Raw genomic sequence first — 24,258 nt, forward strand, 5'->3', positions numbered from 1 at the left:
AGACAACTGATCCTTTAATAGTCTCTTTAAATCATCAATCAAACTGTGAACTCAGAATACCTTTCAGTATTTAGAGCTCAGCCAAGCATCCATAGTAACTTAAGTTGAGCCCTTGGGAATTGTCAACAAAGTTCTCTACTGAAATTGTAGAGACTGCAATATTACTTTAAGGTGTAGAAGCAGTTTTAGGACATTCAGCCCATCAAGTCTGCCCTGCCATTTGATGAGATCATGGCTGGTCTGATACCCTCAGCTCTGTAGAGATTATAACGAGGTCAGTCAAGTGGATATGAGTTCCCTGAATTGGGGCTGTTAATGCGGTCCAATCAGGGAGCCCTAGCTGACAGATATAAACATGAATGTTGGCCAAACTGGCCATAAACAGGTCCAGGCAGCGGGCCGTGGAGGGGGTCGTTATGGCCAATTGCCTTCCCCTCTTCCATGGTTACATCCGAGCCCGGGAGTCTCTGGAGAAGGAGCACGCAGTGTCCACCAACACCCTTGAGCTGTTCAGGGAGAGGTGGACACCACAGGGAGTGGAGTGCATTATTTCCCCCTCCAACTCTGTTTTTATTTAAGCCCTGCCTTCCCCTTCACTGTTTGACCACGCAGCAATGCCGTCTAAGAAGGGCACTGCTTGTCACTGGCCACTTGGGTGCTTCCTTTCTTCCTGGTGGTGGGACATAAATAAAGATTTACAAACTTGTTGTTCTTCACTGTGTCTGACACCTACACATACACGACATGGGTGCCAGGGAAAAACAAGCAAAAGAAGAAGAAAAAAAAACTGAGGTTTTCTGTTCACTCTGACAGCTGGCTCTGAGGGAGCTGGGTCAGTGTCAAGGACTCCCCTTCTGTAAATAACACATGACTTGGTGACAGGATACTGGCCTCTGTGGAGTTATTTCAAACTCCATTTTCTTGCCTTTTCCCGATAGCCCATGATTCCCTTGATGATTAAACATTCCACCGATTCACAATGCTCTGATAGAAGAAATTCCTCCTCATCTCTGTCTTAAATGTGCGACCCTCCATTCTGAGATTATGTCACAGACTCCTAACAAGGGATAATAACCTTTCTGCATCCACCCTGTCATGTCCTCTAAGAATCTTGTAGATTTCAATAAGACTACCTCTCATTCTTCTAAACTCAAACAAATCCAGGCCCAAACTACTTAACATGTCCTCACAAGAAAATCCTTCCGTGTCCAGAGTCAGCCTCGTGAACCTTCTCTGAACTGCCTACAATGCCAATTTATTTTCTAACTCTCTCCAATTGGCCTGTTTCCAAAGCAGTCAGGCTTATTCATTTTTAAATTTCTTACTGACAGGTTAAACACTTTTTCCATTTTTAAACAGCCAGGGATATTGAAAAAAAAAGCCTTGCGAATGTGACATTTAAAACAGACTTTCTTCACCATTCCTGAGCTTCAACATCTGCTCCATCAAACTGTGACTCACTCTCTGGGTCAATGTGCTTGAACCAGGCAAAATGGTGTCTACTTGAAGGTCGTGTTGAATTTCTGTTTCCTACGAAAATTGGATCGGTTAGGATTGGGAGTGGACTGTTACAACCAGACCCCAGGCACCATGCTCAGAAAGTCAACTAAGTGCTCCCACACCTAACACCACAAAAATATCTAGCAGTTCATCAAAAAATTAGGTTTTGAGGGGCATCTTAATGGATGAGAAAGATGCAGCGGAGTAGGAAGGAATTCCAGAACATTGAGCTGAGACAGTGAAGCCATAGATACAGATTTGAAGAAGGGTCACGAGACCCAAAACGTTAACCCTGCTGTCTTTCCACAAATGCTGCCACAAGTTTCTCCAGCAATTTCTGTTCCAATTTTGTGACAGATTTGACCTTGCTCTGTGGATTTTACATGATCACAGGGCTGCAGTTTGCAGGATTACTCACTGCCTTCAAACATTTAGGATTGTTGACATTCTGGTAAGGATTCTTTGATAAAGAAAACTGACCAAACCTAAAATGTTTATTAACATGCCTCTGCAGCCTCTTGACTGAACACAGAGAGGATGAAAAATTCTTTCAATGGATGTTAGCTACCTCTTACTGCAAAGCACGCTCATCTTTTGCTTTAGATTTTTCTGAATGCAAGTCCTACCAGAACCAAATCTAACCTGACATTTCAAAATTGTGCTGAGGGAGTGCTGCATTGTTGAAGGTGCTATCTCTTTGTATGGGGTATTAACTCAGGTCAATGTTAAAAACCCATGTCACTATTCCAAAGATGGCCAATATTCATCCCGCTGCCAATATCACTCAAATATCACTTCTTAACACATTGTTGTTTTATAGGACTTCATTGCAACTTTACAAATTGTCTTTTTTTTCTAGACTACAACAGGCATCAAAACTGGCTGTAATGTATTTTGGAAAATTCCAATGCTGTGAAAGGCCCTTTGTAAATGCAAGTTTTATTGTTCTCCTCCAAGGTTAGGCAAATTTCAGAAGTTAACTTTATAAAACAAAGGGCACTGATCAAAACATATTTGTACAGGTTATTATGTCCCAGAGGATTTAGATGCTGTCATTACATGTAATGGATAATTAAACAGTCAGGCATCACTGTAATATTCCTGATGAAGGGCTTTTGCCCGAAACGTCGATTTTCCTGCTCCTCGGATGCTGCCTGATCTGCTGTGCTTTTCCAGCACCACTCTAATCTAGACTCTGATTTCCAGCATCTGCAATCCTCACTTTTGCCCATCATTATAATATCCAAGGCTATCTCTCAGCAATAAAACAGTGGCACTTAGGACCACAAAATGAATTCCCCAATTGTTTATTTTAAAAGATAACAAAAAGATAACAGTTACAACATAACCACATTCTACTTTAACCTGCAAAGTTAGTTGGAATCACACAATATGAAATGCTCCAAAATCCTCTTGCTCACAATAATTGGTTAGTGATTTTTTTTTGTAAAAATAGTAGTGACAGCGATTTCACAGAAAGGTGCCAACATTTGGTTCCAGTATCACAAAGAATTATTTCATTTTAATGGTCATAAATTACAGTTTAGTATATTAAGGAAGAAACCTCAGACAAACCATTGAGTAAGGAAGGAATATTCTTTCAATGCAATCTGGTCTAGGTTTGAGGAGGTGATGGCTTTGTGGTATTAGTGCTGGACTGTTAATCCAAAGACCCAAGTAATGTTCCAGGATCTCGGGTTCAATCCTGCCACGGTAGATGGTTGAATTTAAATTTAATTTTAAAAATCTGGGATTAAGAGTCTAACAATGACCGTGAATCCATTATTGATTGTTGGAAAAACCCAACTTGTTCACTAATGTCGTTTAGGGAAGGAAACTACCATTCTTACTTGGTCTGGCCTTGACTGCAGACCGACAGCAATATGGATTACTCTTTACTAAGCTCTGGGCAGTTAGGGTTGGATAATAAATGCTGGCCTAACCAGTGTCATGTTCATCCCATGAATGAATAAAAAGACACTCTGAGGGTTTTTTGCAACAAAAGGTCAGAAATCAGAATTAGGCCTGTAATTCTCACCTGGACAAAGTTACCGACAGGAACAGCAAACATGTGATACCCTGAGATGTGGGAGAATTAGACCATTCGGCCCATCGAGTCTGCTTTACTATTCAATAAGATCATGGAGTAATTATAATCTCAGAGCAGTTTATTACTGAAAAGGCTATTCAGCTATTCAGCCTTCTCATCCTGCTCTCCAATAGTTTGTTTATACATCTCCAACGAGAAGGAAAGTAATATTATTCCCAGTACAGGATGACGTTCCCTGCAGTGGAATGTGCTTGCATCCCACACAATAATAACACCAACTTCAAAGGGAAGCTCCTGGAACGGATTCCACATGGTTTTTTCAAACAAGTCAAAACCACAGCATGTGCAAAATTACTTCATAACAGAGCAGAAAATGCTTTTCAATTATTAGGTCGATTTTTTAAAAAAATGTTTGGCTTTCTAAAATCCTTCACAGCACATTTTCCATGTCAATAGATTTGTTCCTCAACTTTCAGTATAAAGACATACTGTTCTCACCTACTCAAATCCAGACAGTATTCAGCCTCCGCACTATTACAAACCTGTCTCTCCCGGATATTGACAGTGGCGCCCCATCCAGTTATCTGGGCAAGTACACGTGTATTGGTTCACAGCATCCACACAGATCCCTCCATTCTGACAGGGGTTACTGGCACATTCATTAACTTCTATGAGAGAAATCAAACAGAGTTGAAAAAAATGGGTAAGCCAAACACCACAGTCCAGGTAACATTTAGATGAATTTTAAATCATTTCCTTGGGATGTAGATCCCAGTAACACTTATTAACTATAGAATCAATGAATGATGCAGCAAAAAAGGGGTCCATTTGACCATCGGTGTCAAAAGAACACAGCAACTGATTCCTGTCCCCTGCCTGGTTCCTACAGACCTGCAAATTCTTGCCCTGCCAGTATGCCTTTTGAAAGTTATTTATGCAAAAAACTAATGTCAGCCATGCTAACGTTATCCTTGAACCACTCTGAAGGACTCATTTCTGAGAGAGAACCTAAGTACAGTTACTACATTTAAAAGACATTTGGATATGTATCTGAATAGAAAGGTTTAAAGGGATATGGGCCAAATGCAAGCAAATGGGACTAGTTCAGCTTCGGAAACCTGGTCAGCATGGATGATTTGGACCGAAGGGTCTGCTTGACTGTATGACTCCAGTCAGGTCTACTCTGAGCTGCTGTAAAATCTTTCAGTCTCTGATTCTTCTAAACTAAATATCATCCTTGATTATTCTGAACTGAAAACATGATAATGGCCTTCAATATTTATTCATCTGTCATGAACCACCATAGTATAAAAAACAATTTTTTTTGAGCGCATCACAGGAGTCTCCAGCCACTTCATTTCTGAAGAATGTTGGATTAGGCCCCTGTTCCAAAAGGACTATCTGACCTTGTTTTATTGTAAATAAAACCCAAACACTGTTCTCAAATAAACACCTTGTCTATGAAAGAATTAAGAGGTTTCTACTCACCAGACTTTGAAGGTAGGCTCTATGTGACCAGTTACACATCTCATTGTGGATCAACACAGCCAACTCTTTATGTTTCCCTTTTTTGACTAATAGAGCTGAATCCCTGAATATAATTCCAATGGGCTGGTGTGTTCATGAGCATTGATGATGTGCTACAGAATGCACAACAGGTTCCTGACCATGGGGTCATAGTCTGAGAGGCCTACAGTACAGAGAAAGGTCCTTCAGCCCATTGAGCTGACCTGCTTCAAACATTCCGGGAGCTTAATCACAAAACTTTAACCCACTGCAAATTCATCTTTGCCTCCTGCCCAGCCCACTAAAGATTCTGCCCCTCTGGTGTCCCACTGGAAGTTGGAACTACAGTTTTCAGCCAAAGTGGAGAGATTGCTGCTTTACAGACCATGCCTGTCTGCATGGCACCAATGTCATATCACAATACTGCAGCTGAAGAGTGAACAGTAAATTGATAATAAGACCATTGCTCTTTGATTTCCAATTTTTTAATGTCCAGATAAAAACCTGCTACCACTAGAATTAACTCGGATCATGAGTGATCTATACCATAACTCCACCTTTATTTTCCAAAACAAATACAGCTTTAAATAAATTTCATATTTAAGAATAGCGCAAAGCTACTGTCAATGAACAAATCACTGTTATTTGACTATATTAAACAGTGTAGTTAAGCAGTGTTATGCATTGCTCTTGTACCAGAGTCCTTGTGCTCTGTTGTCTTTGTAACTACTCTGCTGTTGTCTTTTGTCATGGCTGTCTAATTATAATAGTATGTATTCTTGTGTTTCTGTTTTTTTCTCATCTGATTGATTTTAAATTAGATGTATCTTATTAATGCTATATTTGCATAAAAGGTTAATCTGAATTTTCAAAATGAATGCAGCATCTTACAAAATAACTCCAAAAGTCACTTTACTGTTCTTATCAATTCACTAAAACAGACAGATCGTGTATTATCTCTGGTTGCCACACTATCGGAAGGACGTGACTGCACTGGAGAGGGTGCAGAGGAGATTCTCCAGGTTGCTGCCTGAGATGAAAAGTCATAGTTATAAGAAAAGACTGGATAGGCTGTGTTTGCTGAGCCTGGAGCAGCTGAAGCTGAGGGGGGGAATCTGATTGAGGTTTACAAAATTGTGAGAGACAGAGAGAGAGTAGACTGTCTCTGCAGATGCATCTCATACCAGAGGGCGAGGAATGACTAGTTTAGAGGGAATTTGAGAAAGCTTTTTATTACACAGAGGGTGCTAAAAATATGGAACGTGCTGCCCAACATTTAAAAAACTTTCTAGATGAGTAATTAAAATGCCGGGTTATAGTAAGCTATGGATCAAGTGCAAGTAAATGGGATTAGCATAGTGTGGTGGCTTATTGGTCAGCATAGACATACTGGACCTAAGGACCTGTTCCTGCGCTGTGTGCCTTGATGGCACTAAATCACAGAGGGAGACATCAAAACTTCAATTAATTCATGATCAATGCCATGCGTTGCCTAAAGATATGAAAATTCAAAGCTTCCAAGAGAAACAGAAAACTAGAATGATCCCGTAGGAAACTGTAGCACGACTGACTTTGCTTTGTGAAACAATGATGCATCAAAAATGAACAGAGCAGCCATTTGTATTGGACACATTGTGAGACACCATGTTAAACTGAACTCCAAGGAGGTCTGAAAGAGACACAATCATAGAGAGATAGTCAGTGAGAAAGGGGGAGGGAGGGAGGGAGAGCCAGAAAGAGGGTTCTCAAAAGGGAGATGGAAAAAAAACAAACTGCAAAAAAGGACTGGAGTACTAAACCCAGCTACTAGAACCTGCAATGCCGTGAAAGGAAAATAAAGCAGCCTTCACTTCCTCCCTGCACCGTTCTCCTCAGGCTACCTCTTGAAGCAATATCCAACTATTCAACAACAGAAACCATCACAGCTGCTGAATTCTGACTTCAAGATTTCAACCACTTCATCTCAAAGAAAGAAACTTCAAACAAGTAACAGGTCTGCAACAATAACAGACAGAACTTGCTTTCATCTTTATCCATAACTATTTTAATCTTTGTATCTGTATTTTACCTATAATTGTACCATTTTCTTTTACACAGCAATTTCACCAGTAGTTTCTCAATAAACTAACCTTTATCCTGTTTTTGACTGAGGTTTTGCTGCTGGCACTTCTTTTGAAATCTGTGTACCCAATAAACTACAAGGGGTTTATAAAAGCTACAAATTTGCAGCTCACAGGCCATGGTGCAGATCCGCATGGTGTCGCCATGACTCCATTCTCTGCCTCTCCATGGAGCAATCACTTTGCATTATCACAAAGAAATTCCAGCAAGTAAATCAATGTTGATTGAAAGCTCTATGAGTGGTGGTTCGGCAAAGGCTGCTGAATAAGCAAGATCAAATTTTACAAATCCTCTCACAGGCATATACCTCATCACACTCACACACACTTAACCAAGCTTACACACACAAAGACACACACACACACTCTTATCACATGCACTCACATCCACGTGCACGCGCACGCTCTCTCTCTCCTCCACATGCACAGTTTATGGGGGTGAATTTGTTTTAGCAGAATTCTATTTTATTTTGCTCCAAAATTGCATGAATCCATGTAAAACCCACTTTGGAAATAGAACTAGTCTAACTCAACATTAACCTGGTGTTGTTTGATTTTTAACTTAGCACAATATTTGGTTAGGAAAATAGGTTAGGAACTATGGACATAAACTAACAGGAACAAGAAGTGACTTAATTGAGACACAGAAGATAATCAGAGGGTTAAACAGGGTGGACAGTGAGAGCTTTTTTCCTCAAATGGCGATGGCTAGCACGAGGGGACATGGCTTTAAATTGAGGGGTAATAGATATAGGACAGATGTCAGGGTAGTTTCTTTACTCAGATAGGGGCTTGGAACAGCCTGCCTGCAACAGCAGTAGACTTGCCAACTTTAAGGGCATTTAAATGGTAATTGGATAGACATATGGATGAAAATGGAAGAGTGTAGGTTGATGGGCTTCAGATTGGTTGCACAGGTTGGTGCAATGTTGAGGGCGGAAGGACCTGTACTGCGCTGTAATGATCTGTATCTCCAGGACAACTCTGCAGGAGTTCCTCAGGGCAGTGTCCTATGCCCAACCATCTTCAACTGCTTTATCAATGACCTTCCTTCCATCGTAAGGACAAAAATGGAGATGTTCACTGATAATTGCATAATGTTCAGCACCCTTTGTGACTCCTCAGATGCTGAAGCAATCCATGTTCAAATGTGGCAAGTTCTGGACAATATCCAGGCTTGGGCTGACAAGTGGCAAGTTAGATTCATGCCACACAAGTGTCAAGTAATCACCCTCTCCAATAAGAAACAATCTAACCACTGCCCCTTGACATTCAATGGTGCCATCGTCACTGAATCCCTACTAACAACATTCTGGGAGTTACCATTGGCCAGAATCTCAACTGGACTTCAACTCAACTTGCCATATACATAGTGTGGCTACAAAAGTAGGTCACAGGCTAGGAATAATATGGCATGTAACTCACCTCCTGACTCTCCAAAGTCTGTCCACCATCTACAAGGCACAAATCAGGAGAATGATGGAATACTTCGCAGTTGCCTGGATGAGTGCTGCTCTAAAAACACTCAAGTGGTTTGACAGCATCCAGGACAAAGCAGCCCTCTTAATTGGCACCATATCCAGAAATATTCAATCATTCCATCACCAATGTTCAGTAGCAGCAGTATGTACTGTCTACATGAAGCACTGCAGAAATTCCCCAAGGATTCTCAAACAGCACCTTCTAAATCCATGATCACTTTCATCTGGAAGAACAGGGTAGCAGACACATGGGAACCACCACCAAGTTCCCCTCCAAGCCACAAGTCCTCCTTACAGCAAAATATATCACCCTTCCTTCAGTGTCACTGTGCCAAAATCCTGGAATTTCCTCCCTAACAGCATTGTGGGGCTGTCAATAGTGGACTGCAGTGGTTCAACACCACCTTCTTAAGGGCAACTAGGCCTGGCCAGTGACACCCATATCCCACAACTAAAAAAAAAACAAGGTGGGGAATAAGTGAAACAATTTCTAAGGAAGTTCTGGAGGTCAGGATATTAGGTGCCTTCAGGAAAAGGAGATGGTGGAGCTTGTATTGATTAAAATTAATTGCGATTGTACAAGATTAGATTAGATTACTTACAGTGTGGAAACAGGCCCTTCAGCCCAACAAGTCCACACCGACCCGCAACCCACCCAGACCCTTTCCCCTACATTTACCCCGGCCCCCTAACACTACGGGCAATTTAACATGGCCAATTCACCTAACCTGCACATTTTTTTTGGACTGTGGGAGGAAACCGGAGCACCTGTAGGAAACCCACGCAGACACGGGGAGAATGTGCAAACTCCACACAGTCAGTCGCCTGAGGCGGGACTTGAACCCAGGTCTCTGGCGCTGTGAGGCAGCAGTGCTAACCACTGTGCCACCATGCCACCCACAAAGCCCTGGTTATACTGAATATGAAGAATGGCATTCAGTTGTAGAGTCATACAGCACAGAAACAGACCTTCAGTCCAACCAGTCCATGTTGACCATGATCCCAAACTAAACTCGTCCCACTTGCCTGCGCTTGGCCCATATCCCTCCAAACATTTCTTATTCATGGACTTATCTAAATGCCTATTAAATGCTGTAACTGTACCTACATCCATCATTTTCTCTGGAAGTTCATTCCACACATGAACCACTCTCTGTATAAAAAAATTGCTCCTTGTGTCTTTTTAAAATCTTTCTCCTCTCACTTTAAAAATATGCCTCTAGTCTTGAAATATTCCACTCTAGGGAAAAGACACCTGCCAGTCATCTTATCTCTACCCCCTCATGATTTTATAAACATCTCTCACCTCTCATCCTCCTACATTCCAGTGAAAAAAAGTCTGAGTCTATCTACTTCTTGGTCACGCCCCTCAGAATGGATACACTGATTTTGTGTTGGGGAGATTCAGGAGGATGAGGAGGGAGAAGGATATGCATCCCCGTTGCACCAGAATGATATTGAAACTAATAAAGATTACATTTGACAGCAACATGCATTGATTAGCTTTGTATACCTTTTCATGTAGAAGAATGAGGTATGATCTATTTGAGGTGATTAAGACAATTCAAGGATTTGAAATGAGAATAATGGAAACTATCTCCTCTAGTGGAGAAGTCCTTAATAAGGGGACATCAGTTTAAACTAAAATTAGAGCAAACTTTTCAGGACTGATGTCAAAAAGCACTTCTTCACACAAAGTGCAAATCTTCAATGTATTTTCTCACAAGCCTCAGAGGCTGGGGATTTATTAAACATTTTGCCAGGGTAGTAAAGGCAATGGAACCAATGTGGGTAAAGGAAACAAGGTATAAATCAGTCATGGTCTAACTGAATGGCAGAACAGGCTCTAAGGGACTAAACAACCACGTCCTTTTCCTATTTATTGTGGAAGAATTAGACCAAGTGAGCAGAATGATCTCCTTCATCTTTATCCATGCGTGATCTTGTAACGCAGCCTATAACATTTCTTAAGGGATTTCAATCACAATAGCATCAGCTCCACATTTTCCTTCATTCAAACAGGACAAAAAGATCCATGCCCTGTGCATCCTGACTCACAGAGCTCGTTTACATTACACTACAACCAGCCAGTGCAACATCACAGAGAACTAACTCCACCAGAACTAGGTGCTGCTGGCTATCAATAGCATGCCTGGAATATCTCCGGACCATTAGACCATGAAATTATTTAATGAAATGTCTGAGACCATTAACTAAATACATCCTTGACCTCCAAAATCCATCACCCCGGCAGCTGGAGCATGGCTGGGTTACCAGGACAAGTGAGCACAGGCCACTTCACGCTGGCAAAGGCTGCTTGATGGGAAAGATAGAAAGCTCAGGGTGGAATGTGTGACCAAATATCATTAAGCTAAGGAGAGATATGCAGGTATTCCCACATGGGGAATATAATGTTGTCTTTTTTTTAACACTTAGGAGTGAGAACATTCTGCCGACTTTGATCAAAGCAGTTTTGTGTGACAAGAGACACAAACTCTCTCATTATTCACTGCCTCCTCTTTAATCTAGGTACTGACATGCATTTTTGGCTAAACATTTGTGTAACGTAGGAGTTTCCTATTTGGGATCCCATCAAGAACAATTATCAACAATTAATGATCAATTCCTGACCCAATTCAACCTAATGGTGTGAGTCTTCAAATCATTTCATATTATATTAATGTGCAAATGTTCAGCAAATGTGCTTAATGTTACAATTGTTATGGAGGTATTAACCCATTTACTTTAAATCAATGCCTTTGATAAAAATGTATCACACACGAGCATTGTCAGTTTTTTTTTTCAAACCGCATGCTTATGTAGTCGATTTGGTAACAAATTTATTTAGCTTTAGTATTTCACAATACTTTTAAAAATATTATAATCCTCCAAAAATACAACTTGATTGTGTGTATAACCAACCATTATTCATTACTTAGCAACACCCTGGAGATCTTTCTGGAGATTGATAGATTTCCGCTGACCAATGATGTTATGGGGATGGGTAAAACAGATATCAATGGGTTTGATCAGATATGATCATGTTGAATGGTGGGGCAGACCCAATCGACTGAATGGCCTTCTCTTGTTATGATGTTCCTATACAAGGACATTAAATGGTGTTATTGAAACTACTCCCAAGTATTTATCTGACTCGTTTCAAGACATTATGATTGAATTTACTTGGATAACTCATTGTGATTATTCCATACACTAAACCTTTGTGCACAAGTATATTTCTTCCAAATAATTTTTCTAGGAAAGCAAAACCCGGGTTCAAATCCTGCCATGGCAGGTGGTAGAATTTGAATTCAATAACAAATCTGGGAATTAAATTCTTATTGTCGGAAAAACACTGATATCCTTTAGCGTAGGTAATCTGCAATCTTTGCCTGATCTGACCTACATGTGACTCCAGACCCACCGCAATGTGGTTGACTCTTGACTGCCCTCTGGGCAATTAGAGATGGGCCATAACCAGCGATGACCACATCCCTTGAATGAATAAAAGAAAATATTGAATCCACAAAGGGTTAAAAACATCAAAAACTTTCACAGTCCATGAAGTGTTATTAGCAATGTATAGTGCAGGACATGCAAAAGCCAAAATGTGACAGATAGTCTGTTTTTAGTGAACTTGGTCGAGAAATAAATTTTGGTCAGGATAGCAGGGATAACTACCCAGCTATTTGGAACAGTGCATGGGATCTTGCACTATTGTGAGAGAGAAAATTGGACGTTGGTTTGATACTTTCTCTGAAAGATAGCAGCTCTAAAAGTGCAGCACACCCTCAGTACCACACCGAGATGTCAGTGTAGATTTTATGTTCAACTCTTTGGATGGACAATCTCCTAACTCAGAGAGTGTTACAACTGTGTCATACGTGACATATAAATGCATCTCAACTTGATTTTGTTAAAAGGAAAAAAAATTGGAGGGTTTAACACCTTTTAAATAGTAATTGTGCATGGAAGCATTAAGTTAATATCACATGGAGTTAGGTTGCAAATCAGCCATTAAAAAGGTGGAACAGGCTTGAGAGACTGAATGGCTGTTCTGATTCAAGAGCTATTTTCTAAAATTGGAAATCACACCCTGACAATCCAGCAAGTAAGTGTTCGCACTTTTACTTCTAAAATTTCAGAAAAAAAGAGTAAGTGAGAAAGTGTAATGTATTAAAGGAACACATTATTGTGGTGATTTGGTTCCAGCTAATATCTAATGATGGTGTCTCATTCAGGATACTTGAGCTTCTCTAAATGTTTTGTTACCTACTAAAGTAAATAATTAGTGCTTTAGTCTTTGGTGTGAACAGTGCCAACCTACTATGAAACTTTAAACTGGAGTACCTGTGCAGCTAGCATTCACCCCTGTCCAGCGCCCGTTGGGCTGACAGACCCTGGTACTGGAGCCGATGAGCTGGTAGCCAGGCAGACAGACAAAATGCACCTCATGATCTGCGCTGTACCTGGAGCCAAGCTTCTTGCCATGTTTAGGAATCTCCAGTGATGGACACCACGTTACTATAACAAAGCAGAGAGACAGAGAGAAAAACAAGTTTTCAATTGAGACTTATGTCATTTAGGATTATCTATTTCTACTTCTGGGAGAGTCTACACACTAGGTCAATGTGTAAGGCTCGCATACAGCATTTTCACCTGCATTGTGACAGTACCTGGTTAATGCTATTTCCTCTTGAAGGGTCTCATATTGCTCAAAGGTGGAGCCCTTCCTTCACACTTACTCTGCTCACGCTGAAATGGTTGTGAAATGGATTCCTCTGACCCTGACTGCCTAAGCAGCTGACTAAGCCTAAACGTACAGTGCCAGAACCTCTTCACTAAAGGCTGTCGCCTTTGATCTGAGTGAGGAACTTTTCTGTTAGACTTTTGTGACATGGCCATTTGGTTGCAGTGTGTTTCCATGCATATGGCAGATGTGATATTGGTGTAGTATTACAGTGTTGTACAGCAACACACCCACCTCACTGACTGACTGTATAGGATGGGCCGAAGGGCTAAAATTATTGATGATATTTGACAGCTGCATGACCTTGAATGAGTCCTGTGAACATTCCTGTACATGCTGCAGATGACAAAATCAAAACTTGTTTTCTGTACTTGCAAGCAGCTTGTTTTCTGTATCTGCTTTTCTGCGTTGGCTGTTTGCTACACTGTATAAGAGAAAGATTTCGTTGAGATTTTGGACTTCACCTTGGACTAGGATCGCGAATGGTGCCAGGAACAAACTTAAGCCTCCAGACCAGCCATCGATCGAGGAGTCCCTGATGGGAAGAAGGGCGTGAGACTTACTGCAAATTTTCCTTTCTTTAGTATTGTTATTATCGATATTATTATTTAAGAAACATCCATATTTTAGCAAATTGCTGTTGTCGAGTCTTCTCTTAACTACATTTAACCGTACCTAAAGAACCTCTTGGATATACACTGTGATCCAAAACAACAATGACAACCAAGGCAAGCTCCCTGACTTCGTGTCTGCACTAAACAACAAGGCAAGACTGAAGTCCTGTGAGACTTTTGGTCTGGCTGAAAATGCAACGTGCAAGAAAGACAAGGGAAAGCAGGAATCCTTTGAGGGTCCAAGTCAGTGCAAAGTGAGTCATCAGCTTCAGGAGTAAGCGGCGCTCCCTGACAGATGCCCTGATCAAATCTGTGAGCTGGGAGCTTGCCACATGTTCGGGCAGCAAAAGTCCAATGGAACATGCTGGGACACTCCAGGGTACAGCACGGAAGAGCAGCATGGAAGGGCGGCATGTTAGCTCAGTGGTTAGCACTGCTGTCTCACAGCACCAGGGACCCGGCTTTCATTCCAGCCACGGGCAACTGTCCGAATGGAGTTTGCACACTCTCGCTGTGTCTGTGTGGGTTTCCCCTGGGTGCTCCAGTATCCTCCCACAGTCCAAAGATGTGCAGGTCAGGTGAATTGGCCGCGCTAAATTGCCCAGAGTGTTCAGGGATCTGTAGGCTAGGTGCATTAGTCATGGGAAACGTAGAATAATAGGGTAGGGGAACGGGTCTAGGTGGGATGCTAATTGGAGGGTCAGTGTGGACTTGTTGGGCTGAAGGTCGACACTGTAGGGATTCTCTGATTCTAACCATGTTATAAGTGAATCGGAGATGTGTCATGAGGGTGCCATGAACCAAAGGAGCATGTCCTGAGACCTTGGTGATTGTTGTCCAAGAGAGAGGTCTGGAGGAGCAAATGGCATGGAGTCGTCAGATACCCGTCTGTCTCTCCTTGAAACCATCAAGTTTCTATTCAGCAGGTAAGAACATGGGAAACTGCATATCATGAGGTGAGCTCAGTAATAAAACATGCCAATACAAGCAAATAGGTCTCACACTGGTCAGTAGCGAGGTTCTCGTGTCATCATTCACCACTTGGTTAAAGATTCAAAGTATTTGCTCTTGACATTGAGAATTTCATTTCAGCAAAACATCTTAGTTACCCAACTGAGTCACCATTGTCCATGCCATTTAGGGACTAGGAAGATTCAGCTTATTGTCTCACTAATGCCCTGCTTTCCTAATTACTTGTTTTACATGCAAGTTCGATTCCAAATCCCTGTGTAGCACAACATTCTGCAATCTCTCTCCATTTAAATAATATTCAGCTTGCCTATTCTGCTTGCCAAGGTGAAACACTTACATTTTCCCACATTATGCTCCATAAACTGAACATCTGTCCTGAGAGATTCACTCCTGGTGGAAGTCACAATCACTCACATTGTCAGCTGACTGGATTCTTTATTTGCTGGTGGGGCATAGGCATCGCTGGCTAGGTCAACATTTATTGCCCATCCATAATTTCCCAGAAGGCAGTTAAGAGTCAACAACATTGCTGTGGATCTGAAGTCACATGTAGGCCAGACCAGCTAAGGATAGCATATTTCCTTCCCTAAAGGATAGAAATGAACCAGGTGGGTTTTTATGACAAACGACAATGGTCATCATTAGATCAACTTTTTATTCTAGATTTTATTGAATTCAAATTTCACAATCTGCCATTGCAGGATTTGAACCCAGGTTCAAATATATTAATTTAAATTAATTATATATTAAACAGAATCTTAATTTGGGGTTCTGGATTACGCGCCTACGATATTACCAAAATACAATATCAAACTTTCTGTTTCCCCTGCCATATGAATAAGAAGAAGCTTCTGGTGAACTTAGATACTGCCTTAAATTCAAAATGTTAAACAGGAGTGTCAGGAACCATCAAATTCCCTTCCAAGTCATGGACCAAGCTCAGTTGAACACAGACCACTTTGCCCTCACTAGGTCAATGACAGTGACATTCAAAAATTATACTTAAACCTTTCCTAAACTCATTGGTAGTCAGGTTCTTAGTAAATTAAGTGCGTTTGCATTTAAAAGCCTTTAAAAGATACCTATTAGTGCATTTGCACTTAAACAAAGGATGTTTTAAAAGCCTCCTCAAAGAGGAGATGGTACCATAGTGTCACTATCATAGGCTATTGTCCTAGGGATAAAATGTCTTAATACATCTGGAACTGACAGCCAGTCTCAGCATTGGTAACCATGAAGCTACTGGTAATAGGTGTAATTTGTTGAAGTTCTTTAGGGAAAGAAATCTGCCATCCTCCAGACCTGTAGCAATATGGTCAACTCTTAACTGCTTTCTGAAAATGATGTACAAGAAAAGCTCTCAGCCCAAGGATGTTGAGAGATGGGCAAACCCTGGTCCTATCAGTGACACCCACACCCTATGAAAGAACATGGGAGGGAGAAAAGACAAGAATAATTGGCACAAATCTACCCCACAATGAACTTATCCTTGGGCATGGCTTTGTTTAGTGGGTGAAAAGTAGTACAAAAAATTATTACACTCAATTAGTGCTAAACACCATTTTGTGCCTGAAATTCCTTGGTTATTGTTCTGATCGAATTCAGAAGTTCTACCCCATAATCTTATTTGCCACTTCCATACAGCATTGGGCAAGCTTGCATATTACAAATTTACATTGCTGGTCTTTCGAATTAATCGTTAAACCAAGGTCCCAGGTGGGTTGGCCATGTAAAGAAATTCCACATGATTATTCAAGAAAGAGCAAGTACATTCTCCCATAGTAATTAACCAACACCATCAAAAAACAGATCAATTCATTTTGTTTTCTTGCAGACCTACCCATATGCAAGCAACAATACTTAAAAAATAATTATCTGCGTAGTGTTAGGTATTTGTAGAGATTGTAACAAAGTCAGCGAGATGGACCTCATAGAATATGAATTCTTGATTGGGGTTGTTACTCATTGCAATCACAGAGCCCTGGCTGACAGATATAAACAGGACTGTCAGAGCTTCAGCTCATTCAGAGAGCTGGCTCTGAAGCAGCTGGACCAGCGACAAATATTATGCATGTATAAATAAAGGGTGGCTGGGAGATAGGATACCTTTGCTGTGGAGTTATTTCAAGTAGCCCATTGGAACATCTTGAGAAACTGAAATGCAATTTCTTCTACTCAGGGGGATGGGAACCTGAGACGTAGTTGCAGTGCAGAGGGGGATGAGAGTAGGGAGGACAGGGACAGGATTTCAGGGTCACAGGAATGTGCTGGCAGAGAGCAAGCTGGTTCGAAGTGTGTCTACTTCAAAGCCAGAAGTATTCGAAATAAGGCAGGTGAGCTTGCAGCATGGGTAGGTATCTGGGACTTTGATGTTGTGGCCATTTTGGAGACATGGATAGAGCAGGGTGAGGAATGGATGTTGCAGGTTCCAGGGTATAGATCTTTCACTAAGAACAGGCAAGGCGGTAAAAGAGGGGGGAGGTGTGGCCTTGTTAGTCAAGGATAGTACAACGGTGGCTGAAAGAACTTTTGATGAGGGCTCGTCTACTGAGGTAGTGTGGGCTGAGGTTAGAAACCGGAGAGGAGAGGTCACACTGCTTGGAGTTTTTTTTAATAGGCCTCCGCAGAGTTCCAGGGAGGTGGAAGAGGGGATTGGCAAAATTATTCTGCGCAGGAGTGAAAGGAACAGGGTGGTCATGATGGGGGACTTTAACTTCCCCAACATTGACTGGAAATGCTATAACTCTAGTACGTCAGATGGATCATTTTTTGTTCAATGTGTACAGGAGGGTTTCCTGACTCAGTATGTCGAAGGGCCGACAAGAGGGGAGGCCACACTGGATCTGGTACTTGGTAATGAACTAGGCCAGGTGTTTGATTTAGTTGTAGGTGAGCACTTTGGACAGAGTGACCATAATTCAGTTATGTTTAGTGTTGCGATGGAAAGGGATAGGTACTTAGCACAGGGTAAGAGTTACCGATGGGGCAAGGGCAATTATAATGCGATTAGGCAAGAATTAGGATGCACAGAATGGGGTAGCAAAATGCAGGGGATGGGGGCAATCGAAATGTAGAGCTGGTTTAAGGAACAGATATTGCGTGTCCTTGATAGGTATATCTCTGTCAAGCAGGGAGGGAATGATAAGGTAAGGAAATTGTGGTTTACTACAGAAATTGCATCTCATGTTAAGCAGAAGAAGGAGTCTTATGTGTTGATGAGGCAAGTTGTTCAGATAAGGCGATGGAGAGTTACAGATCAGCTCGGAAGGATTTAAAGAGAGAGTTAAGAAGAGTAAAGAGAGGACTCGAGCAGTCTTTAGCAAATAGAATAAAGGAGAACCCTAAAGCTTTCCATAGGTATGTGAAGAAAAAGAGAATGACTAGGGTCGGAATAGGGACAGTCAAAGACAGAAGTAGGAAGTTGAAGGTGGACCCTGTGGAGATTGGAGAGGTGCTAAACGAACATTTCTCATCGGTTTTCACTCAGGAAAAGGAGAATATTGTAAAGGAGAAGAATGAGGTATGAGATATTAGACTAGAAAGGATCGAGGTTAGTTACGAACAGGTGTTATCATTTCTAGAAGGAGTGAAAGTAAACAAGTCCCCTGGGCCGGATGGGATCTATCCGAGGATTCTTTGGGAAGCTATGGAGGAGATAGCAGAGCCTTTGGCTTTGCTATTTGAGTCATCATTGTCTACAGGTTTAGTACCAGAGGACTGGAGGATTGCAAATGTTATGCCCTTGTTCAAGAAGGGCAGTAGAGATGACCCAGGTAACTATAGAACAGTGAGCCTTACTCCTGTTGCAGGAAAGGTTTTGGAAAGGATTATGAGATGAAATTTATAATCATCTAGCAAGCAACAATTTGATTTCAGACAGTCAACATGGTTTCGTCAAGGGCAGGTCGTGTCTCACAAACCTCATTGAGTTTTTTGAGAAGGTGACCAAGCACGTGGATGAAGGTAGGGCAGTTGACATGGCATACATGGACTTCAGTAAAGCCTTTGATAAAGTTCTACATGGTAAGCTGTTGGAGAAAATGCAGAGGCATTTTGGATTTAGCAGTTTGGATTAGAAACTGGCTTTCTGAAAGAAAGCAGTGAGTGGTGGTTGATGGAAAATATTCAGCCTGGAGTCCGGTTACTAGTGGTGTGGCACAAGGATCTGTTTTGGGACCACTGCTATTTGTTACTTTTAGAAATGACTTAGACACAAACATAGGTGGACGGTTTAATAACTTTGCAGATGACACTAAAGTCGGTGGACAGTTTGTAAGAATGTTACAGATTGCAGGGGGACTTGGTTAAACTGCAGAATTGGGCTGAGAGGTGGCAAATGGAGTTCAATGCAGCTAAATGTGAGGTGATGCACTTTGGGAAGAATAACAGGAAGACAGAGTACTGAGTCAATGGAAAGAATCTTGGTAGTGTGGATGTGCAGAGGGATCTTGGAGTCCATGTACATAGATCCCTGAAAGTTGCCACCCAGCTTGATAGTGCTGTTAAGAAGGCATACGGTGTGTTAGGTTTCATTTGTAGAGGGATTGAGTTCCGGAGCCGCAATATTATGCTGCAACTATACAAAATGTTACTACGGTCACACTTGGAATATTGTGGACAGTTCTGGTCGCCATATTTTGGGAAGGATGTGGAAGCATTGGAAAAGGTGCAGAGGAGATTTACGAGGATGTTGCCTGATCTGGAGGGAAGGTCTTATGAGGAAAGGCTGAGAGACTTGGGTCTGTTCTCATTGCAAAGATGAAGGCTAAGAGGGGATTTGATTGAGACATACAAGATGATCAGAGGATTAGATAGGGTAGACAGTGAAAGTCTTTTTCCTAGGATGATGACGTTAGTTTGGACGAGGGGGCATAGCTACAAATTGAGGGGTGATAGATTTAAGACAAATGTCAGAGGCAGATTCTTTACTCAGAGAATGGTAAGGGCGTGGAATGCCCTACCTGCTAATGTAGTTGACTCAGCCACATTAGGGAGATTTAAACAATCCTTGGATAAGCACATGCATGATGGGATAGTGTAGGGGGAACTGAGAATAGTTCACGGGTCGGCGCAACATTGAGGGCCAAAGGGCCTGTTCTGCGCTGTATTGTTCTAGGTTCTATACTCTATATCAGAAATAGCGGCAACTATGCTTGGATAGATGTCAACAATTCTTTACTGGACTTGTTTCCATTTTTGTCTTCGGAGAGTTCTTGACACTTTTGAAACTTTTGAATCTGCCATGGAACTCGGATTAAGATCCCATCCAAGATATGGCGCAACATTTAGCACTAGTACAAGACTTTCGATTGCCATTCTTCCAAATCCTTGGTTTACCTTTACCAAACAGTTTGCCCTGCTGTAATAACTTTGGAGCTTAACGTATCAATCCCATTATCAGATCTTAATCTAAATGGTGTCAGAATACCACAGATAGGATTCTACTCTGCACAGGAGAATTAAGATGGGATAGGCAATAAAAGGGTCTTGACCCATTTGTTTTACAAGATTTGCTCAAATGGAATAAAGATGCATGAAGCTTTAGAATCTACAAACCATTAGCAGCATGAAGCTGTGATCGTCTGAAGCATCAAATGTTATGTCACTTTACTGAACAGAAAAAAGCATTATCAGAAGAAATGACTCCTAAAAAGGTAAGTTTTGGGTTTGGCTTCAGCCTTCCCCTTCTATTGCATCTCAGATTAAATAGTGTAATCAATGCACCATTGACCTTTTTCACAGCTATCCCAAGCCTACTAACACTGTCACCACATGATCCCAGGAAGAGTCTGCAACAGGATGGCAGTAGGAGAATTCACTAGGTACTCTAAACCTGCGATCCAAGGCTTTTATTTACATTGAGCAGGTCACAAAGTGTGATGGGTACGGTGTAGACAATGAGTCATAAATTTGGCTCCATGCAGAAACACATTACCAAGATTTATCACTGATTTTGCCACTTTATGCTATTATCCTGGCATATTAATGCAAAGGAAACTCCAACCTCCAGCCTCTAATCCCCAGTATGTCCGTAATGAAAAGAACATTTGACACCTTGAACACTGGATCGTGTTGAAATGTGACAATGTGCAATGACTCTATAACAATATAATTGGCAAATCCTTATGCAACTGCTTTGTAATTCGGCACATTAGTAAGTATGATGTAAAATCATATGAACTATTAAGCTATAAATCCATGAAGATTTTGTGTTAACCCAGACATTAAGCTATAGCTATTACTCCAAGTACCTGCAAGTTACAAGAGGTAGAAAGGCAAAGCACAGCAAGTTGCTTTTAACATTTTTCTCTACACAGCCTTCAGTTTATACATGCTTTTGAACAAACTTTTTATGTTTATTCGATGTTATGAGTTTTGGATGTTCTTAAATCCTAAGACACTCTGAGACAGAAACAGCATTCCCATGCCATAAACTGGTTCAGTCTTAGGGGAGAAATGAAACTTGAGATGATGTCAATATTGAGGACACTTAACTACTTACTTCAGAGTATCTGGGGAGGAGGTGGAATGGTTATAAAGTCTTCGGACTATTCATGCAGAACCCTAGACTAATGTTCTGGACACATAAGATTTAATCCCAGCATGGTGCCATTTGTATTCAATCTATAAAGTCTGGAATTAAAAAACAGTGCAATGACAAGCAGGTAGCCATTGCTGACTGTTGTAAATATTCATCTGGCTCTCTAATACCCTTTTGGAAAGGAAATCTGCCCTTGTCTAGCCTATATGAGACTCCAGACCCACAGCAATGAAGGAGACTTTTAACTGTCCTCTGTAATGCCAAGCAACCCACTCAGCAATTAGGGATGGGCTTTAATTGCTGACCCAGCCAACGTCGTCCACATACTATGAATGAATATTTTTTAAGAATCTCCTCCTAAGATCTCAGTTTATTGGGCACATGAGCTTGCTGAATCAAGGATGATGTTGGCTAAGGGAGAGGGTCTAGCTCATCTTCACTCAGCAGCCTCCTCTCCAATATCATTCTCCATTCTCAAGGATGTTTAGGGGTTAAGGCATTTCATATCAAGTGAAGTAAAAAGGAACAGGCCCAGTGTGACAATGTTTATGGTGCTCTGAATCTATAAATTGCTTTAAACTAGCTTGCTCCACCAGAGTTTGAAGACCCCAGCTCTGAAGGCAGTTGGGAGATGGTCATGTAACTGGATGAGCAATTCAGAGCCCAGGCTAATGCTTTGAATCCCACTGTGGTAGCTGATGAAATTCAATTTAATAAATCAGCAACTTAAAATCTGGTCTCAGTAACGGTGACCACGAGACTTGATTTATTATTATTAAGAACCCATCTGGATCACCAACATCTGTTCTGGAAGGTGATCTGCCACTTTTACTCAGTCTAGCCTGCAAGTTATTCCAGAAAACCAATACTGGTTTTACCACTGACACCAACATTCATGACTTGTTTTTAAAGGTCAAGTTCATTCAAGAAGTGGTAAAAATTGAACCAGCCCACTTTGAAACATCATTTGTTCAGGCTGCTTGGATTGCCAAGAATCACTGACTCAAAGTTTCCACAAAATTAAAGGGGCAGCACCCAATTCCCTTACCCTCAGAACCCTTTGCACAAGGGTTCTCAAAAGTCACATCATTCAACTTTTGTAGGATTTGTTTCATTCTCCTTCCTTGGGGTAGCAATCAAGGATGCCTGCCCAGATATGCAGAGAGGATCTATTTGTTAGGAGACCTCATCAGTAGATAGTTGGGAAAGCACAACGTTGTAGTCAATGTTTTGGGTCTGAAGAGGGGTAAGAAATGTTAACTGTGATTTCTCTCCACAGATACTGCCAGACCTGCTGACTTTTTCCAGCAATTTCTGGTTTGTTTCTGATTTCCAGCATTTGCAGTTCTTTTGGGTTTTTCTTTATAGACACTTGTTTGGTGTAACAGGTTTCTGCTGATATGGGTCTGATGTTAACATACCTGAGGGTTGGTCTGCTGTCAGTTTGGTCACAGATATCTGTAAGGCTGAAAGCTTGGCTTTCATGGTACGAATTCCATCAGTGAAATGTGTTTCTTGTCCTTTTAAGAACTGTTGCATTTGTCGGATGACAGTTAGGACTTTCTGTTTATTCAGGCAACCCTACACAATGAAAACAGAGGTGAATAAGGTCTTAGTCCTAATATTTACTGTTTAAACACGTGGTCAAAATGTGGTCAGACTGTTATTCCACAACTGTGTCCTGTATTCTAAATCTACATTATTCTACAATTGCATACTGCATCAGAGGTGTGTGCTTTATTCTAGATCTGCTCTATTATACCCACATATTGTATGTTGTATTCAAGATGTAAACTATATTGTATCTGTGTGCCATATTCCAGCTAATATTATATTCTAGCCATGTGCTGCACTATAGTTGTTCCAGAAAATTGTGATTTGTTGTTTTATTATTGTGCATGGGTTTTTCTTATTGGAGATTACCATTTCCTGGCTTTTGTGTGACACAAACATTACTTTAAACTTTACAGTCCAAGCCTGGAATGTGGACTGCTTCAATATCTGAGATGTTGCAAATGGTTCTGAACACTGTGCAATCATTGACAAACATTCTGACTTTTGACCTGATGATGAAAGGAAGGTCATTGATGAAGTAGCTGAAGATGGTTAGGCATAGGACACCACTCTGAGGAACTTCTGCAGAGATGTTCTAGCGCTGAGATGACTGACCTTCAAAACCACAACCATCTTCCAATGTGCCAGCATTGACTTCAAACATTTTGCTGCACTATAACTGTGTGCTGCACTATAGTTGTGTATTGCACTATAACTGTGTGCTGCACTATAACTGTGTATTGCACTATAACTGTGTGCTGCACTATAGCTGTGTATTGCACTATAACTGTGTGCTGCACTATAACTGTATTGCACTATAACTGTGTGCTGCACTATAGCTGTGAGCTGCACTATAGCTGTGTATTGCACTATAGCTGTGTATTGCACTATAGCTGTGTTGCTACTCTATAGTTGTGTGCTCACTATAGCTGTGTGCAGCACTATTACCGTGTATTGCACTATAGCTGTGTATTGCACTATAGCTGTGTGCTGCACTACAGCTGTGTATTGCACTATAACTGTGTACTGCACTATAGTTGTGTGCTGCACTATAGCTGTGTGCAGCACTATTACCGTGTATTGCACTATAGCTGTGTATTGCACTATAGCTGTATGCTGCACTATAGCTGTGTGCTGCAGTGTAACTATGTATAGCACTGTAGTTGTGTG

The 24,258-nt window shown here is 41.3% G+C and overlaps 1 protein-coding gene across 2 annotated transcripts in view; it reads right to left on the minus strand.

The window, feature by feature from the left end:
* The window catches only part of fbln7 (fibulin 7), a 45,440-nt gene that overhangs the window by 15,469 nt on the left and 5,713 nt on the right, over window positions 1-24,258 (minus strand). Inside the window, exons 1-5 of one of the 2 annotated variants that reach the window (XM_087983686.1) lie at window positions 22,956-23,082; window positions 15,408-15,579; window positions 13,872-13,942; window positions 13,008-13,181; window positions 4,093-4,218 (exon numbers count right to left, since the gene is read on the minus strand). In XM_087983686.1, the coding sequence (XP_087839812.1) occupies window positions 4,093-4,218; window positions 13,008-13,181; window positions 13,872-13,942; window positions 15,408-15,520 (484 nt within the window). In that variant the 5' untranslated portion in view covers window positions 15,521-15,579; window positions 22,956-23,082. Of the gene's footprint in view, window positions 1-4,092; window positions 4,219-13,007; window positions 13,182-13,871; window positions 13,943-15,407; window positions 15,580-22,955; window positions 23,116-24,258 lie in introns of those variants that run through there. The other variant, XM_043687188.2, reaches the window with a different exon arrangement.

This window comes from Chiloscyllium plagiosum, unplaced genomic scaffold (genome assembly GCF_037043375.1).
Source record: "Chiloscyllium plagiosum isolate Xiang-an unplaced genomic scaffold, Cpla_swu_hap1 HiC_scaffold_3, whole genome shotgun sequence".
In the NCBI taxonomy this organism is placed as follows: domain Eukaryota; kingdom Metazoa; phylum Chordata; class Chondrichthyes; order Orectolobiformes; family Hemiscylliidae; genus Chiloscyllium; species Chiloscyllium plagiosum.